This window comes from Rhinoderma darwinii, chromosome 6 (genome assembly GCF_050947455.1).
Source record: "Rhinoderma darwinii isolate aRhiDar2 chromosome 6, aRhiDar2.hap1, whole genome shotgun sequence".
In the NCBI taxonomy this organism is placed as follows: domain Eukaryota; kingdom Metazoa; phylum Chordata; class Amphibia; order Anura; family Rhinodermatidae; genus Rhinoderma; species Rhinoderma darwinii.
The window spans coordinates 43,834,095-43,849,273 of NC_134692.1; the positions used below are offsets into that span (position 1 = coordinate 43,834,095).

The 15,179-nt window shown below is 38.6% G+C and overlaps 1 protein-coding gene across 1 annotated transcript in view; it reads right to left on the minus strand.

Moving 5' to 3' along the window:
- COL6A3 (collagen type VI alpha 3 chain) overlaps window positions 1-15,179 on the minus strand; it is a 112,622-nt gene that overhangs the window by 83,473 nt on the left and 13,970 nt on the right. The window contains exon 2 of the mRNA XM_075829613.1: window positions 4,596-4,718. Coding sequence (XP_075685728.1) covers window positions 4,596-4,692 — 97 coding nt within the window. The 5' untranslated portion in view covers window positions 4,693-4,718. The remainder of the gene's footprint in view (window positions 1-4,595; window positions 4,719-15,179) is intronic.

The window sequence follows — 15,179 nt, forward strand, 5'->3', positions numbered from 1 at the left end:
TACATAAGTAGGTAATAAGTAAAACCATAAGACTACATGGGTCATTTACTAATACAGAAACTTGCAGAGATTTAGTAATAGTGTGAGTTTCTGCATCACTTATGATTATACTACTATTATGGCTTGTAGGGTATTTTTGGAATGCATAGTTCAACACACAGAATAAACCGGGAATGAATACCGAAGGGTTTAGCATTCAACCTTCAAGACACCATACATCTTACCATGCTAGGGAAGGGATTTATTTATATACTGCTGATGGTTTTTATGCCAACTTGAGGGCTGTTACTGAGCTCACTGGCACAGATATATAGCATTTGTTAGGTCTGCCATCCTGCCTAAATCTTATTATAATGATAGGCACACGATAGGCTTCATGTTTGGAATGTCAAATAGTTTAAGACAGAAACTTTGCCAGTCTCTTCTATAAAACCGGCCTCAGAGTTTGCCTGTATGATGTTCGCTGCTAACTTAGAAGGTGGTTTCCTTTTAGAACCATTAGGAGGCATATGCATGTACAGTATTGCCGCGCAGACCTCTATGAGTGCCGTATTACAGCACCATACTGTCCAGAAGATCCCAGAAGAGTCGTAATACGGCGTATACATGAGCCCCTACTGTGATCAGTAATCAGTAGGAAATGTCTTTATGCGTCTTTAGAATTGGGCACACGTGTTGCTTGTGGACATTGCCTCTGTAAACCTCTGCATTAGTAAATAGCCCAGTGTCTTGTGATATGTAGATGGCATAATGGCCGTGTGAGCACAATCAGTACAACATACGAGACACAGGTTTTAATAGAGCTAGTAAGAAGAATAAAAATGCATTCTGATAAATTGTAAAATATCCCTCACAACCACTGCACAAAATAACATTTCATTAAATGACAGTAACATTTAAAATCAGCGTTCTGCATTCTGTTTGGATAGGAGCTGCCAAACCATAATTTTAGAGATTGACAAAGCATTGGACATCTGGTGGTACAGAGACCTTGTGACTATTAAACAGTGAAGAATTCTGTCTAAGAAAAAGATACACATGGATCAATGGATAAAAAGATGGCATTCAGCATAAACACCATATGTAAGAGCGGTTCCCCAAAAAAGGGGCATGGCCTTCCAGTTGATGGATTTACCATATATTTTTTCTCACTTTTCTCCTCAGAAAACTTGTGGTGAACCACATCAGGCCAGACCTAACGTTGTTCAGTAGCGATGGGTATTTCCTCCAACATGCGTACGCATGCGGACCTCTTTCATTGTTTTAGAAGAGTATAACATTTCATTGTCAGTGCATATTTTAAGCACATAACAACATATACTGTCATCCCTGCTAATGGTAATTCCCGCCATTTGTAAGAGTTGAAAGTTGGGAAGGTTCTTGAAAACTCCAACCAACAGACTCAATGTACATGACAAATGTTTGGTTACAAGATGAAATTTTGCTTTGCATTATGGGTAGTTTGCTGTTCTCTTTTCTGACCTTGATGATGCTTCTCTTTACTTCTCTATTGGATTGTCAGGCTATGTATTAACCCTGAAGGGAGGCTTTAATCCTAGAGCATTTTTGATGGTGATGGTACAATTTTCACCAAACAAAGGGTCAAGCTAAAATTAAATATTCCTTGTGTTGTCTCATTGATAACTCAATTTACATGATATTTAATGTTAAAGAGGTTGTCCAGTCATAAGAAATTGATGGCCTTTACTCAGGATAGGCCATCAATACCTGATCGGTGGGGGTCCGACTCCCGGCACCCCAGTTGATCAGCTGTTGTAAAGAGGCCCCTACATACGAGCGCTACTTCCCCTTCATTACTGTCAGTGCTTCACACATCGCTGACACACTTGTAGCGGCGGGTCACAGTATTACAGCCTTTTACAGGAGGCTGTAATACTGTGAACCACCGCTACAAGTGTGTTGGCAACTCACAGTAGGAGCAGATAAGAAATGAAGGGGAAGTAGCGCTCGCAGATGCCCCTTCGAAACTGCTGATCAGCAAAGGTGCCAGAAGCCGGATCCCCAATGATCAGATTTTGATGGCCTATCCTGAGGACAGGCCATCAATTTCTTATGACTGCACAACTTCTTTAACCTAGCAAATTAAATTCCCTTAAGAATTTATATTATTCCTGTTTACTAAAGAGGTTGTCTCATGTAAACAGCCCCATTCTTGGCATATGACAGTCATAGAGGGGCTATCGCTCTGGGGGTCCTGGCCTATTCAAGTGTTACATGGCATTTAATACTACATTTTCCCTTCAGTGGCTGCTGTAGGGGAAATTACAGGCTCGTCGCATCTTACCCTGGTAATGACAGCTGTTTGCCGGTGGCTTTTATACTGACCCACGCTGATCAGCTGATCGCTGAGCCGGCTTCAAACTAAAAGGGGATTGTCATTGTGAGAAAACCCCTTTAATAAACGTAGCAAAATGTCGCATTCAATAATTATCAATTATCATGGCTCATTCCTTACAACATCTGCTTTTTATTCTTAAGGTGTCTTTAAACCATCCACCCAATGCTAGAGGTAGATCTGGAAAGCAATTATTCAAACAAGTAATGCAGAATCATGTTAAGGCTTTTATGACAATACCAGTGATGACCAGACATGTTCCAAGCCGTCTGTCGCAACCCACACACTAATCATTTTCCTTAATGCGGTTGTTTTGTTCAATATAAAACATTTAATGTGATCATTGACCAGTATACATATAAAAAATGATGTTGCCAATGGAAATGTATGATGATCCTATTGTACTGTAGGAGTTACTACTACTATTCACCCATGGTTTATGTTTTTATGTGACTTTTAGTTTAGCATTATAGACTATGTTCAGCTATTGTGAAGTTAAAACTCGATTCTGAGTCAAAATTATTTTGTGATATATTATACATTATAATTATTTCTGATATAAAGTTTATCTTGGCACAACTTCTATTTTTAATCATTGTTGTATTTTTTTCTGATGGAAATTTCTATTAATTTATATATAATGTGTGTGGTAAGTAATTGCTGAGTATTAGGTTAAGATTATTTGCCTCTGGGTGGTCTTTGGACTGGATATGTAGAGTCATCACTGTATAAAATACATCAACAACAACATTAAACACTTTCGAGTGGCTGGAATTTCGTACTGGCCCTATGCTGGAGCTGGAGAAATAGCCCAGCAGCACAAAATATTCAATATATATATATATATATATATATATAATATATATAACAAAACATAGTAAAAACTATATGTCATGTTAGGAATTCCAGCCTTTCGATTATCATTAGAAGACAATGTGCTCCACATGGTGAACATGCTCCTGACATCTTCAGAGAGCACGTCTTGTGCAAGTAAATGGTATCGCTGGACATCTAATAAGTACTTCTGTGGAACATCAGTACCTCAGCTAATATATGTTGGACCTATATCCCTTGCCGATAGATGCTATTTTACCTCATGAATTGTATAATTTCCATGGCAATTAAGTGTGAAGTTTACAGAGAGGTGTAGCATCATGGAAATATAAACTCATTAGGAGGTCAAATAAATACATGCTGCATCTGCCACGACCTTGAGACTTGTCTTCTAATTTCAGGGCTTTCAAGGTCGTATGTTCCAAGAACATTATTTAATGTGTGTAAAAAAAATGGGTGGTAACTGGCTGAGAAATGTCCTTGAAACCATGCAGCTGAGATGATGTAATTTACAGAATTCTCTTCACCCCCTGACAGATTCATAAAACTAGCTCTGTTGGGGAAATATTTGTAACATGAAAATTCTGTATGATCAAAATCGTTTGTGGAATATCTAAGCGGTGCTTCTTTATTTAATGGCCTCAGATGACATCTAAATGGAAATTCCTTATTCTGTTCTCATTATTGTATATACATTTGTTTAGTTGGCCACATGCAGATGTTTCGGCAAATATGAAAAAGAGTTCATGACCAGGGGTGTCACTATAGGGGGTGCAGAGGTTGCAGTGGCACCTGAGCCCTGGAGCCTAAGTGGAATTTAACATTCCTTCTGGGCCATATGAGAATAGCAATGCTATATATTACACTTTATAGGGGACGGTTACGCCTCTGGTCATGATCATAGTTTATGCATCACGCAAAAACAATGTTCGCAACCTATCTTAAGACTGCTTGTCTGGGCAGGTAGTCCTCACTGTTTACATTGGGGTACCTACGATCAAACATTAAAATTTAATGGATGATCATAGATACTAATTATTAGAACTATTTAGATTTAGTCAACATTGTGGTTCGAAGTAATGTACAAATATGTTACTTACCTGGTTCAACAGTAACAATTGGGCAGCATGGGATATGTTACAAAACAATCTTATACATTATATAAGAGAGTAAATGGTTTAGTTAAAAACTTCTCAGATGGTAAGAGATATATAGGACAAGGCCAACACTGTTGTCATATGATTTTGTTTTTATTGTATGTATGCTTGTTAATTATATGTATTTTTTATATGTTCTTATATAGTGTGATCTGATTTTTTTAATTTTTTATTAGATGTCATTTCTACTCTATAACCTACCTTAGTTTTTCCACTTAAAATTTTTTCATTGATTTCTTTACACCTACCTTCTGGCTGTTGTGCATCGAGCCTGTGGATCCCTGAGAGCATTAGGCACAAAACAGCCAATAGCGGTAAAATGCGTTGCTCCTTCATCTTGACCATGTATGTTTAGTAAGCAGATTATAAAACTGTAAGAGAAATAATGAAAATATAGCAGATACATTAAATTAATTATAATATTTAAATTTTTTGTTTTAATTATTATAAAGGGTAGGAAACCCATTGTGATGGGAGCCACATACAGCCAATGCTGATCAATATACAATATACCCTTTAAAAAAATAAATGTAACACTGTGTCTCAACTGTGTCTAAGGGTTCATTCACATCTGCGTCAGGGTCCTGTTCTGACGTTCGGTCGGAGCTTCCCATCAGAACAGGACCCTGACTGAAACAAACGAACACCATAGGTTTCCATTTGCATCAGCATTGATTTCAAGGTGACGGATCCGGTCCCAATGGTTGCCGTTTGTCTCAGTTGTGAAAGGGTTATACCGTAGTTGACTAATTCCGTTTTAGTTAGGCAATGTTAAGTAATTTTTAGATGATAGTTTGAAATGAGATCAGCAGTAAGGTCTTTGTCTAGGATTCAGAAAGGCAGACACTGAAAGTTTATAAAAACATATATTTTGGGAAGAATCAATATCTATTCACAGGATCAATAAAATAATGTTGTGTGATTAAAAGGAACTGCTGCTGATTGGGACATGACATTAAGATATATTATTATTTTATGTTTAGACAGTTGGATCAATGCAGAAAAATAAAAAAACAAAAAACACAAAAAAAAGTCATAATGATGCTTATTAAGCAAGAGTCTCCCTACTCCCTACTTCCCTACTCTTTCCCTACCGCAGGTACCGCTTATTGTTTTATTGTATCAATTGTCTTTTGTACCATAACATCCAACACCATGGCTGCCTCCTCTCATAATTGGAACAATATTTTAAAGTGGTTTTCCCAGACTTTGTAGGGGTTCGACCAGTGGTTGTACAGTGCTTTCGTACATCTGGAGTTGTAAGGTACTGCACATCATCCTGAGCTCAGTCCCATTCACTTGAATGGGGCTGAGCTGCAGTACCAAGTATGCAGCAGCCACATGTACAAAGTCGCTACTGTGTCTAGTGCAACAATGAAGGGGCTGTGGCACTCGAGTAAGCACTGTGGTATCTTCAATCTGCTGATTGTGAGGGTCTCATGGTTGGATCTCAACCAATCAAATACTGAAAGCCTAATCTAAAGAAATGACTTCCTTGTACCGGCCCGGAAAGTCCAATTAAAGAGGCTCTGTCACCACATTTCAAGTGCCCTATCTCCTACCTAATTTGATAGGCGCTGTAATGTAGATAACAACAGTGGTTTTTATTTTGAAAAACAAGTGGGCATTGTAAAGAGAAGTGTATGACGCTGACCAATCAGCGTCATGCACTTCTCTTCATTCATGTCCAGCTTGTTTCACTGCACAGCGTGATCTCGTGAGATCATGCGGTGACGGGACTTCCTCCCACAGGTTCTTCATCAGAGCCATGGAAGACTGAACAGACATCGCCTCCAGCCACTGCAGATTCGGATAAACGTCCTAGCACGGCTGGAGGTGATGTCTGACTCTTTCATCGCTCCGGTGAAGGACCTATCGGAGGAAGACCCGTCACAGCGTGATCTCACGAGATCGCGCTGTGCAGTGAAACAGGCTGGGCTGAAATGAAGAGAATTGTATGATGCTGATTGGTCAGCGTCATACACTTCTCTTTACAACACCCACTTGTTAAAATGTAAAAAAATGGCCAGTCATTAAGAACTAATTAGCATAAATCTAAAATTGTTCATAACTTGCTCAAAAATGATTGTTTTTCAAAATAAAAACCACTGTTGTTATCTACATTACTGTGCCTTTCAGATTAGGTAGCAGATAGGGCACTTATAAACTTGTGACAGAGCCTTCTTAAGGCAAAAACGGTTAATAATGGAATAAGCTCAAATAAAGTTAGGACAACCATGCACGTTTTTAAAATATTCTTTAAATAATATGCCAAGCATCACAATCTATTCAATGACCAACATTAACTAAAATGGGCGGAAATGTGGAGGAGATAGTTGGCAATATTTGCGCGCATGCTTCTGAATGAATTTGCACAGTGAAGAGAAAAGTCGCATTTTGCGCTGAAAAGTTACGTAAACACTTTAATAAATGGGGACACTGTGGTTTTTTTTTTCACTTCATTTGACACATCATTTTTCTACTGGACCATGCTTTATTTACAGGGTCCACAAATCAGACTATAGAAACATTTATATCAGCTACATCAGACTATAGATACATGTAATTAAAGGGCTATTCCCATCACACAAAGTGATGACATATCGCTCTACGCCATCACTTTGTGATCGGTGTGGATCCGACTACCGGGACCAGCTATGTCTATTATGAGGAATAAGAATCATTTTCTTTTCTATGAACTACAGTAATTCATTTTGTAGGACTAAAATCAAAATGGTGTTCTTTGGTGGGTTATGCCCCATAAAACCTGATAGGCCACTCACAGATTAACGAGTGATATCAGAATTGTCCATCGGGATCTTAGATTAGGTTCTAATATACTTCATTAAACCTTATTAAATGCTCTGCATTTATTATACCTGGCAGCAATACAGACATAAATCATCCATACAGGGGTCTATCTGCTCTTTTTGTAGAAGAATGATTACTGACATCAATTAGTTAAGCCGCTGAATTATTTTGGCCATGGTTCTGCCACATGTTCACTCAGTGGGTAACCACTGGAGCCTTCCAGAAAAGACAGCAGTTGAAGATTATTGAAAATTTTGTTTATACCTAACAAATGCTAAACTGTATACATATGTATATTAAAAAAATCCTAAACAACTGGTATTCATTAGGACACAAAGCATTGAAAGACATCCCGGTTATTACTAAGCTCATACTTAAGAACATTTATCGATGTACCGTAATAGTCACATGCTAGACATAGCAAGCCAGAGATCCAAGATGACTTAACCTCTTACCGACATTTGACGTACACTTGTGTCATAACCGGCAATGGGAAGTATAGAGCGGGTTTATGGGCTGAGCCTGCTCCATACTAAGCAGGTGTCAGTTGTATGTTACAGCCGACAATTCACTGCAACAAGTGTGATCCCGCTCGAGCAAGATCCCGCACAATTAACCTCTTAGATGCCGCAGTCAACAGTGACCAGGGCATCTAAGCCATTAGAAATAAGGGGGTGGCCCCCTCTGATGTCCCATCGGCCTCCCCATGACGCCATCGCCAGGTGCCAATGGTTGTCATGGCAGCCTGGGGGCCTTATGAAGGCCCCTCAGTCTTCAATTTTTGTACTACTAATAAGCCCTGCCAGAGGCAGGACCCAAAAGTGTCCTGAAAAATGTAAAAGTTTCTGTAAAATTGCTGCATCCCCATTTCCTCTTGATTTATTTGCAGCTTTGTTGCAGGTTTTTCCTTTTGACTTCTACGGTAAAAGCTCTGCATACAAAACCACACGTAAAAAAGCAGACAAAATCTTACTTATAAAAATAGAGCACTGCAATTCTTGTTTTCCCTTCAGAAGGCCATGTATGGATATTGCAGATCTTCTGCAGAAGAATCCACTGAAATAATTATGGAACTGACATTGAGAAAATTGGGCACTGAAGATGATGGTTATGTTAATCATTTTTTGGGTACAATACAGAAAAATATCCTACTAAGAAGGAATGCTGCCATCACTAATATTGTCAAGTCTCGCCCCTTATCCACTCACAGTGTAAATTGTGCTGTAACTTGAAAAGTAGAATCCTATAATATATTAAAACCAACTTTAATATTGCAGAAATGGAAGATATGATACAGAGTCTCAATTTTCCCATATTTTCCTCCAGTGCAGCAGATTATCTGAGGTGTTTTTGACATTTACTTGAATAGAGTCATAGTGACAAAAATGCATTAGTAAATCTGTTCTTTCACAAGTGCCACAACTTTGGCGGGTCACTTTGCCTTGTTCCTCGCCTCTGTGCCAGAAAGTGTCATTTCCGCAGCCTCCTCATCAGTCAGCGCAGACCATTCACACATCTCAAATTAGAAATGTCTTCATAGTGTTGGGACAGTAGACCAGTTTTCCACATAGAGGTCTAATTTACAGCCCCTGGAAAATACAATTAATGGCTGGAATGTGTCATTAAAAGCATACGTTAACTGCCGGCCCAGGAATGTCCTTGTAAAGTAAGTGCAAAGAGCCAAGTATGAACTAAATTATTTAGTAATACATTGCATATGGAATTTTTGACTCCACTTACATCCTGCATTTTATTAGACAGAAAAGCGAATATAAATTATTCTCTGAGTGCTGCATAAAAAAGTGTTTTAGAATTTCATACAATAGTTTTGTACAGTTAAAGAGAAACTCCAATGTCTCCCATTGTAATTATTTATTAGGGAGTCTTCGAGTTTCCAAAATGTAGAATGTTCCAGATGCCTCGTTGGCTAAGAAGCAGCCCCAATGTGTTAAGGCTTCTGCCTATCAACATAGGATGTGCCCCATGGATAAGCAAGCTGAAACTTTGTGGTCTTGCAGAATTCAGATGTTGTCAATGACACTTCATAGAAGAGCACATATTTAGTTCTAGTCGCCAGGGTGAGCAAATTGGCAGCTGGAATCCAAGACTGGGTTATGAATTTGGGGGTATAATTAATTGAGTGTGTTAGATATTTATTTTAAAGAATACGGCTGCAGAGAGAAGGGGTTGTAGCTTGGGGATTAACTGTTAAACAGTGATTGTCAAAAAGTGCATTTCAATACACCTCAACTTTTCCCTTTTTCCCAAAATATCTTACTAGCTCCAGACCAAAACATTTATAAAATTTTTCATTTTCAGTTTCTCATTCTCTATAAATACACAGATATAGGAGCTTGCATGAATATATGCTTTGTCTTTGTCTGATATAATCTTTATCCTGAAGACTAGAGAGATGGAATTATAGCCTTTGACCGGTGGCTCTCCAGTTGTTGTGTCTCAGGTCATACCGGGAGTAGTACTTTGGCAACATAAGAAATAATCTAGGTTGGTTAGTAGATCTCATTTTCAATCTCTTTTAGCAAAAACGGTTAGTGTTAGAACACTTGGATTTTGGCTGTCAGATCTGGTGAAGGAAACATTAAAAGTACAGAGTTGCTGCTCGTACATTTCAGTCCATTACTTCTTGTTTGCAATTTTTTTTAGAAATGTTTTTAAACAAAAAGCCATCTGTAGATAAGAGAAAAGGAAGAGATAAACCTTAATTTGTTCTGCTGGCCGCAGTACCGGGGATGATTCCTCAATGAATAAACAAAGACTTATTTTTTACTACTTTGTTAAATATATTTAGGCTGGATGAGAAACATTTACACAGGGCATATGACAGCTATGTACAAACACATCTGTGACACACTTCATGCTTTCTGCCAGTCTCTAGTACTGCAACCTACTGAATTGACTTAAAAGGAAAGTCTCCAGTTCCTCTCTCCATAAAGTTATTTTGGTGTCTCATCCACAGGCTTCTAGTGATCAGTTTAAGATTCAAATTGACTGTTAACTTGATCCTTAATGTGTCTCGTAGTACCCGAGTGTCCCATGCATTAAACTTATGGATCAAATAATGCCTGTTCTTATAAATATCGTAGATGTTCAGGCATTGCGTTCACTGAACCAATATTGCCATCTTATGTGATATTTTGTCATGGAAACTGTATAAAAGAGATGGTTATGGAGGTAGTGCTAATACTTAAATGGGCTTTTCATTGTTGTCTTGTGATATGAGACGTGTCAGAAGATACTGGGGCAGAATTACTACTGTATTTATCAACCTATACATTTTCTGAACAACATTGGTCTATCAAGCGTCAGGATAGAGGTAATAATATCGTGAACCAATAATATCCAAACTTCCAAAATTAGACACAAAGTACAAATTATTTTCACTTAAAAATGTTTATCTTTAGTAATAACTACGAGACAATACTAAGTTACCCCCAGAAACGGACAAGATAAAAACATGAAATTATGCTGGGGTGAATTCCATCCATCAAACCACAATAAATAGTCAGTGACTATATACAAGTGTAGTCGCAATATTAGTGGTACTTCAACCTAAACCAGGCTCCACATCTAGAATTGAGCCATGATATAGTTGACCAAATAAAGTATTACATTGATAAAGTTCCTGTTATGGAAATGGTCAATGATGGGCGAAGTCACCCTAAGGAGCACCTCGACACATGTTTTGCAACCTTCGTCAGGAGTATTACTACTGTGTTTGGATCTACAATGTGTCACAAAAAGTTTAGACTAATTTAAGAATATATGTGTGCACCTCACTAGACACTTAAAGTGTGTCCGGATAAGGAGGTGTGGCTTCACAGGAAAGGGGCATGGCTTAAAATGCACCAAAGTGCACCAAAAGAAGACTAAGCCAATGAAGAGTTGGTATAAGGAAAAGAAAAGTGTCTAGCATGTCAAGCGAGATTCTCCAAACTTATCATACAGCTGCACCACTGTGATAAATTTTGCACATCTTAGACTGCCTGGTCTTATGTTGTCTAAATCTTTCACATATTAGTAAATCTGCTCCAATATCTGTGGGTATCCATGAGTTTACACCCTCACCAATTCTCAGCATGAAGAGATCATGGCACTCAGTATTGTTCCCCAATTGCTGAGTTAATTGTGTTGCCCCATTCAAGTTATGAACTGATTTGCAACTCGTGAGCCATTAGAATTGCATTAGTATAACATTTGTAAGGTGTGGGATTCGCTTTTGTTAAATTTAAGAGAATAACAGGAGAATTGTTTTTCCAATTGCATTTACGTGACTGACAAATTTGCGAATCGCATGAAACAGAGCAAAACCTTAAAAACTATTTGCTCAATTCTAGCTCCAACTTTTCCGCCACTGGTCAGAGACATCTGTAGCCCAGAATTTCCATTACAACACTAATGCATTTTAGAAACAAGGCTATTCTTCAATGATTTTACATTCACAATCTTCTCTTTCCCAAAATCCCAAGTCCATGCTATACTGGAGAGAAAGTGCTTTTCTATATTTGCTGTAGAAGAGACAGTAGCATTCATGTCTCAGTCATGAAAGCTTCCAGTGAGGTTCTAGTTTGCTACACTGTTATTGTCTGACAGTGTCACCCTGTCACCATCTGAATACAACCTCATAGAGTCCTTACCTAGGTCAACGTTAAAGAGAAACACCTACTGTAACATTGGTCTGCTTTGCATAGTGGCAGTTGTAGGGTTACACACCTAAATTGTGTAGCAGTGATATCATGTGAATGCTTTTTTCCACCTGAAATCCCAACTCTTGCTACTATACAGGATTCTTCACAAACTGGTTTGGTATCATTTTATTATTTTATTGCCAAGTAAATAATAGCTACTTTGATGTGTCTGATGGACAATGAAAGGCAAGAAAAGTAAAGTTTTGGCATTCACTCTGTGATGACAAATGGGTCTCACCCTAGTCTTGGCAACATAATTAACTTTGATCCCTACATCCGAATCATGTGATCTGACTGTATGTGCAAAGTTCATGCATTGTCTGCCTTATGCAGCTTTAATTATAGTGGCCCAAGCTAAGGATCAGGGTGCAATGTGCTCAGCAGATGAGAAGATCAGACGCATGTCAAATTCAAAGGGATATGGGTTTAACTAACTAGAACCAACTGTTCCTCAGCATGTCTGATTCATTGCACATGTGTCCATGTGGGTCTGGGCTGTAGGACCATCTCTCCTCGAGGGGCTTAGAGAAGGTCTGCTATTGTAACACAGCTGTTTTTTATGATAGTCCTTCTGCCAGCTTCAGATCTTAGTGCTCCATGCTGTCTCCTTTTGGGCACATTGTCATCCTAAACTCTCAGAAGATCAAAACCAAATTATTTTTAAAAATTTGTTGTGCAATATTAGTATATTTTACTTAATGAATACTTAATGTCCTGTGGTATAAATGGAACTCAAACTATTTGGCCATTTGTCTCCCGACCTGAGCTTAAAGCAAAAAATAAAAAAAATAAAAAATCAAGAGGACCCATGAGAAAGAATGAATGAAGAATATTTTATTATTGGACCTTTACCAATACATCTCTGCACTTTTTTGCTTCCCACATGCAAAATGAAGCAACTTTCTAAATCGTCTTGGTAAAAATGTCCTACCATTTTGCTGCTGTGGAGTCTATGTAACTCCTTCACCCTGCTGTTTTTTATTCTTTCTGACATAGATCTGACAGCACACTGCCCTGGCTGTATCAGCTCTCTCTGCTGGTTGTAAATTGCCGATCAGAGTTTGGAGTGGAAGGAAAGCATCCAAGTGTAATTGGAGGGCAGATCTCCCAGGCTGTCAGTATCAGAGTGGAAATATGGAGGAAAACAGACACTGCATACTGTGAGGGTATGTTCACACGAGGGCGTCCGTAACGGCTGAAATTACGGGGATGTTTCAGCCTGAAAACATCCCCGTAATTTCAGCCGTAACGGCATGTGCAGGCGCTTGAAGGCCGCGTCCATTACGGACGTAATTGGCGCTGCTATTCATTGGAGTCAATGAATAATGGCTCCAATTACGGCCAAAGAAGTGACAGGTCACTTCTTTGACGCGGGCGTCTATTTACGCGCCATTATTTGACAGCGGCGCGTAAATTACGCCTCGTGTGAACAGACAAACGTCTGCCCATTGCTTTCAATGGGCAGATGTTTGTCAGCGCTATTGAGGCGCTATTTTCGGACGTAATTCGGGGCAAAAACGCCCGAATTACGTCCGTAATTAGTGCGTGTGAACATACCCTGAAGGTTGTGAGGAAACACACTCGTCAGCATCTGTGTCTGTCAGCACAAGGGACAAGAGATAGGGATGGGCTGTAGAAGAAGCACATACAATAGAGTGTAGAAGAAGAAAGCAGTACAGGGGTGAAACTGTGCTTATATATGAGAGCCAGTAAGGGCAGCATCCTGGACTCGCAGAACTCACTTCCAGCATGTATTACTAGGTGCAACATAACCACAGCAAAGTCTAAAACTAGGAGCATTCTCCATGAAAGAATGAAGATTGCAGACTGAAACTTAGTGCAACTTTTACCTTCAGGTAACTACTAACTACTGAAGTTTTCAGACAGGCTTCAGGGTGTTTTAACAGGAAAGTATAGTAGCACACATTTTTCTATCCTGAACTGTCTTCCTTCCTACACCCCAGATTCACTGACCTATATTTTATTGACCTTTACACCCTACATTTATTCCATTGGAAAATGTGTAACTTTTACATAAAGAATATCTCCTACATCCATCCTCACCTAACTGAGGACAAAACTAAAAAACTAATGCAGGCCCTAGTCATTTCTCACCTTGCCTACTGTAACTAATTATTAATTGATAATCCATTAGATGAACTGGCTCTGCTGAAATCTATCAGAGCAGAAATCTAACTTTCTGTCTAGTCGGTATACTAATGCTTTTGTATTGTTAGTTCTGACTCCACAGCTTTTTAGTTTTCCCCTTTGTCTTTGTTTCTCCAACATAAACCAAGTGCCATTGCTCCTCGAATAACCATTGTGTTTAATGAAAGAGCTGCTTATATAAACTTTCTGTAGATTATTAATTTATTACTGTATGAAGATTATAACAAAACACAAGTCAGAGCTGTCTAAAATTTCAAATCAGGACCACCCAGCTGTAGTTAAGCAGGAGTGTGAGAAAATTCCTGTGTGGATGTACATAATTACATACATATATACATATATATTGGTGTATGTGACCATTACTGACATTCAGAAGCATCACAATGCAATTTGCTCAATAGTAAACAAGATAACAATCCATGGCTTCAAATTTTCGAGATCAGTTCTGGAACCCCTGACAGTTAGTCTTTTTAAAGTAAAGAAAAATAAAATAAAAAATACATTGCACAAGACCATATAAACAAACATAGTTGCTTTAGCCAAATCTGCTAACCTCTCTTCTACTCTTTTGCTTGTGTTAGGCTCTATTCACACTACATTAATGGGCTATGTCAGCAGTATAGCCTAGAGAAAAAACCAAACCAAATGTATACTGTGACATACCTGGACATATAACATATTTCACAAAAAACGATATACTGCACTGTATATGGTTGCTTTTTTTCAATGGGAATCAATGGCAGACATATTGATTTATGAAATCAATGGTGATGGAAACGGAAACCTATGGTTTCCATTTGTGTCAGTCAGGGCTCCATTCTGACGGAAAGCTCAGACAGAACATCGGGACGGAGCCCTGACGCAGCCTAAGCCAGAACATTTGGAAAGTCTTCAGACCCTTTCACTTATTTTGCATTTTGTTATGTTGATGCCTTGTGCTAAAAGACAAAAAATTCACGTTTTTCCCCATCATCCTGCACTTAATACCCCATAATGACAAAGTGAAATCAGAATTTTAGACATTTTTGCAAATTTATTAAAAATAAAAAACTCAAATTTCGCATGGATATAAGTGTTCAGACCCTTTACTGTGACACTTGAAATTTTGCTCTGGGGGCCTCCTATTTCTCTAGATCATCTTTGAAA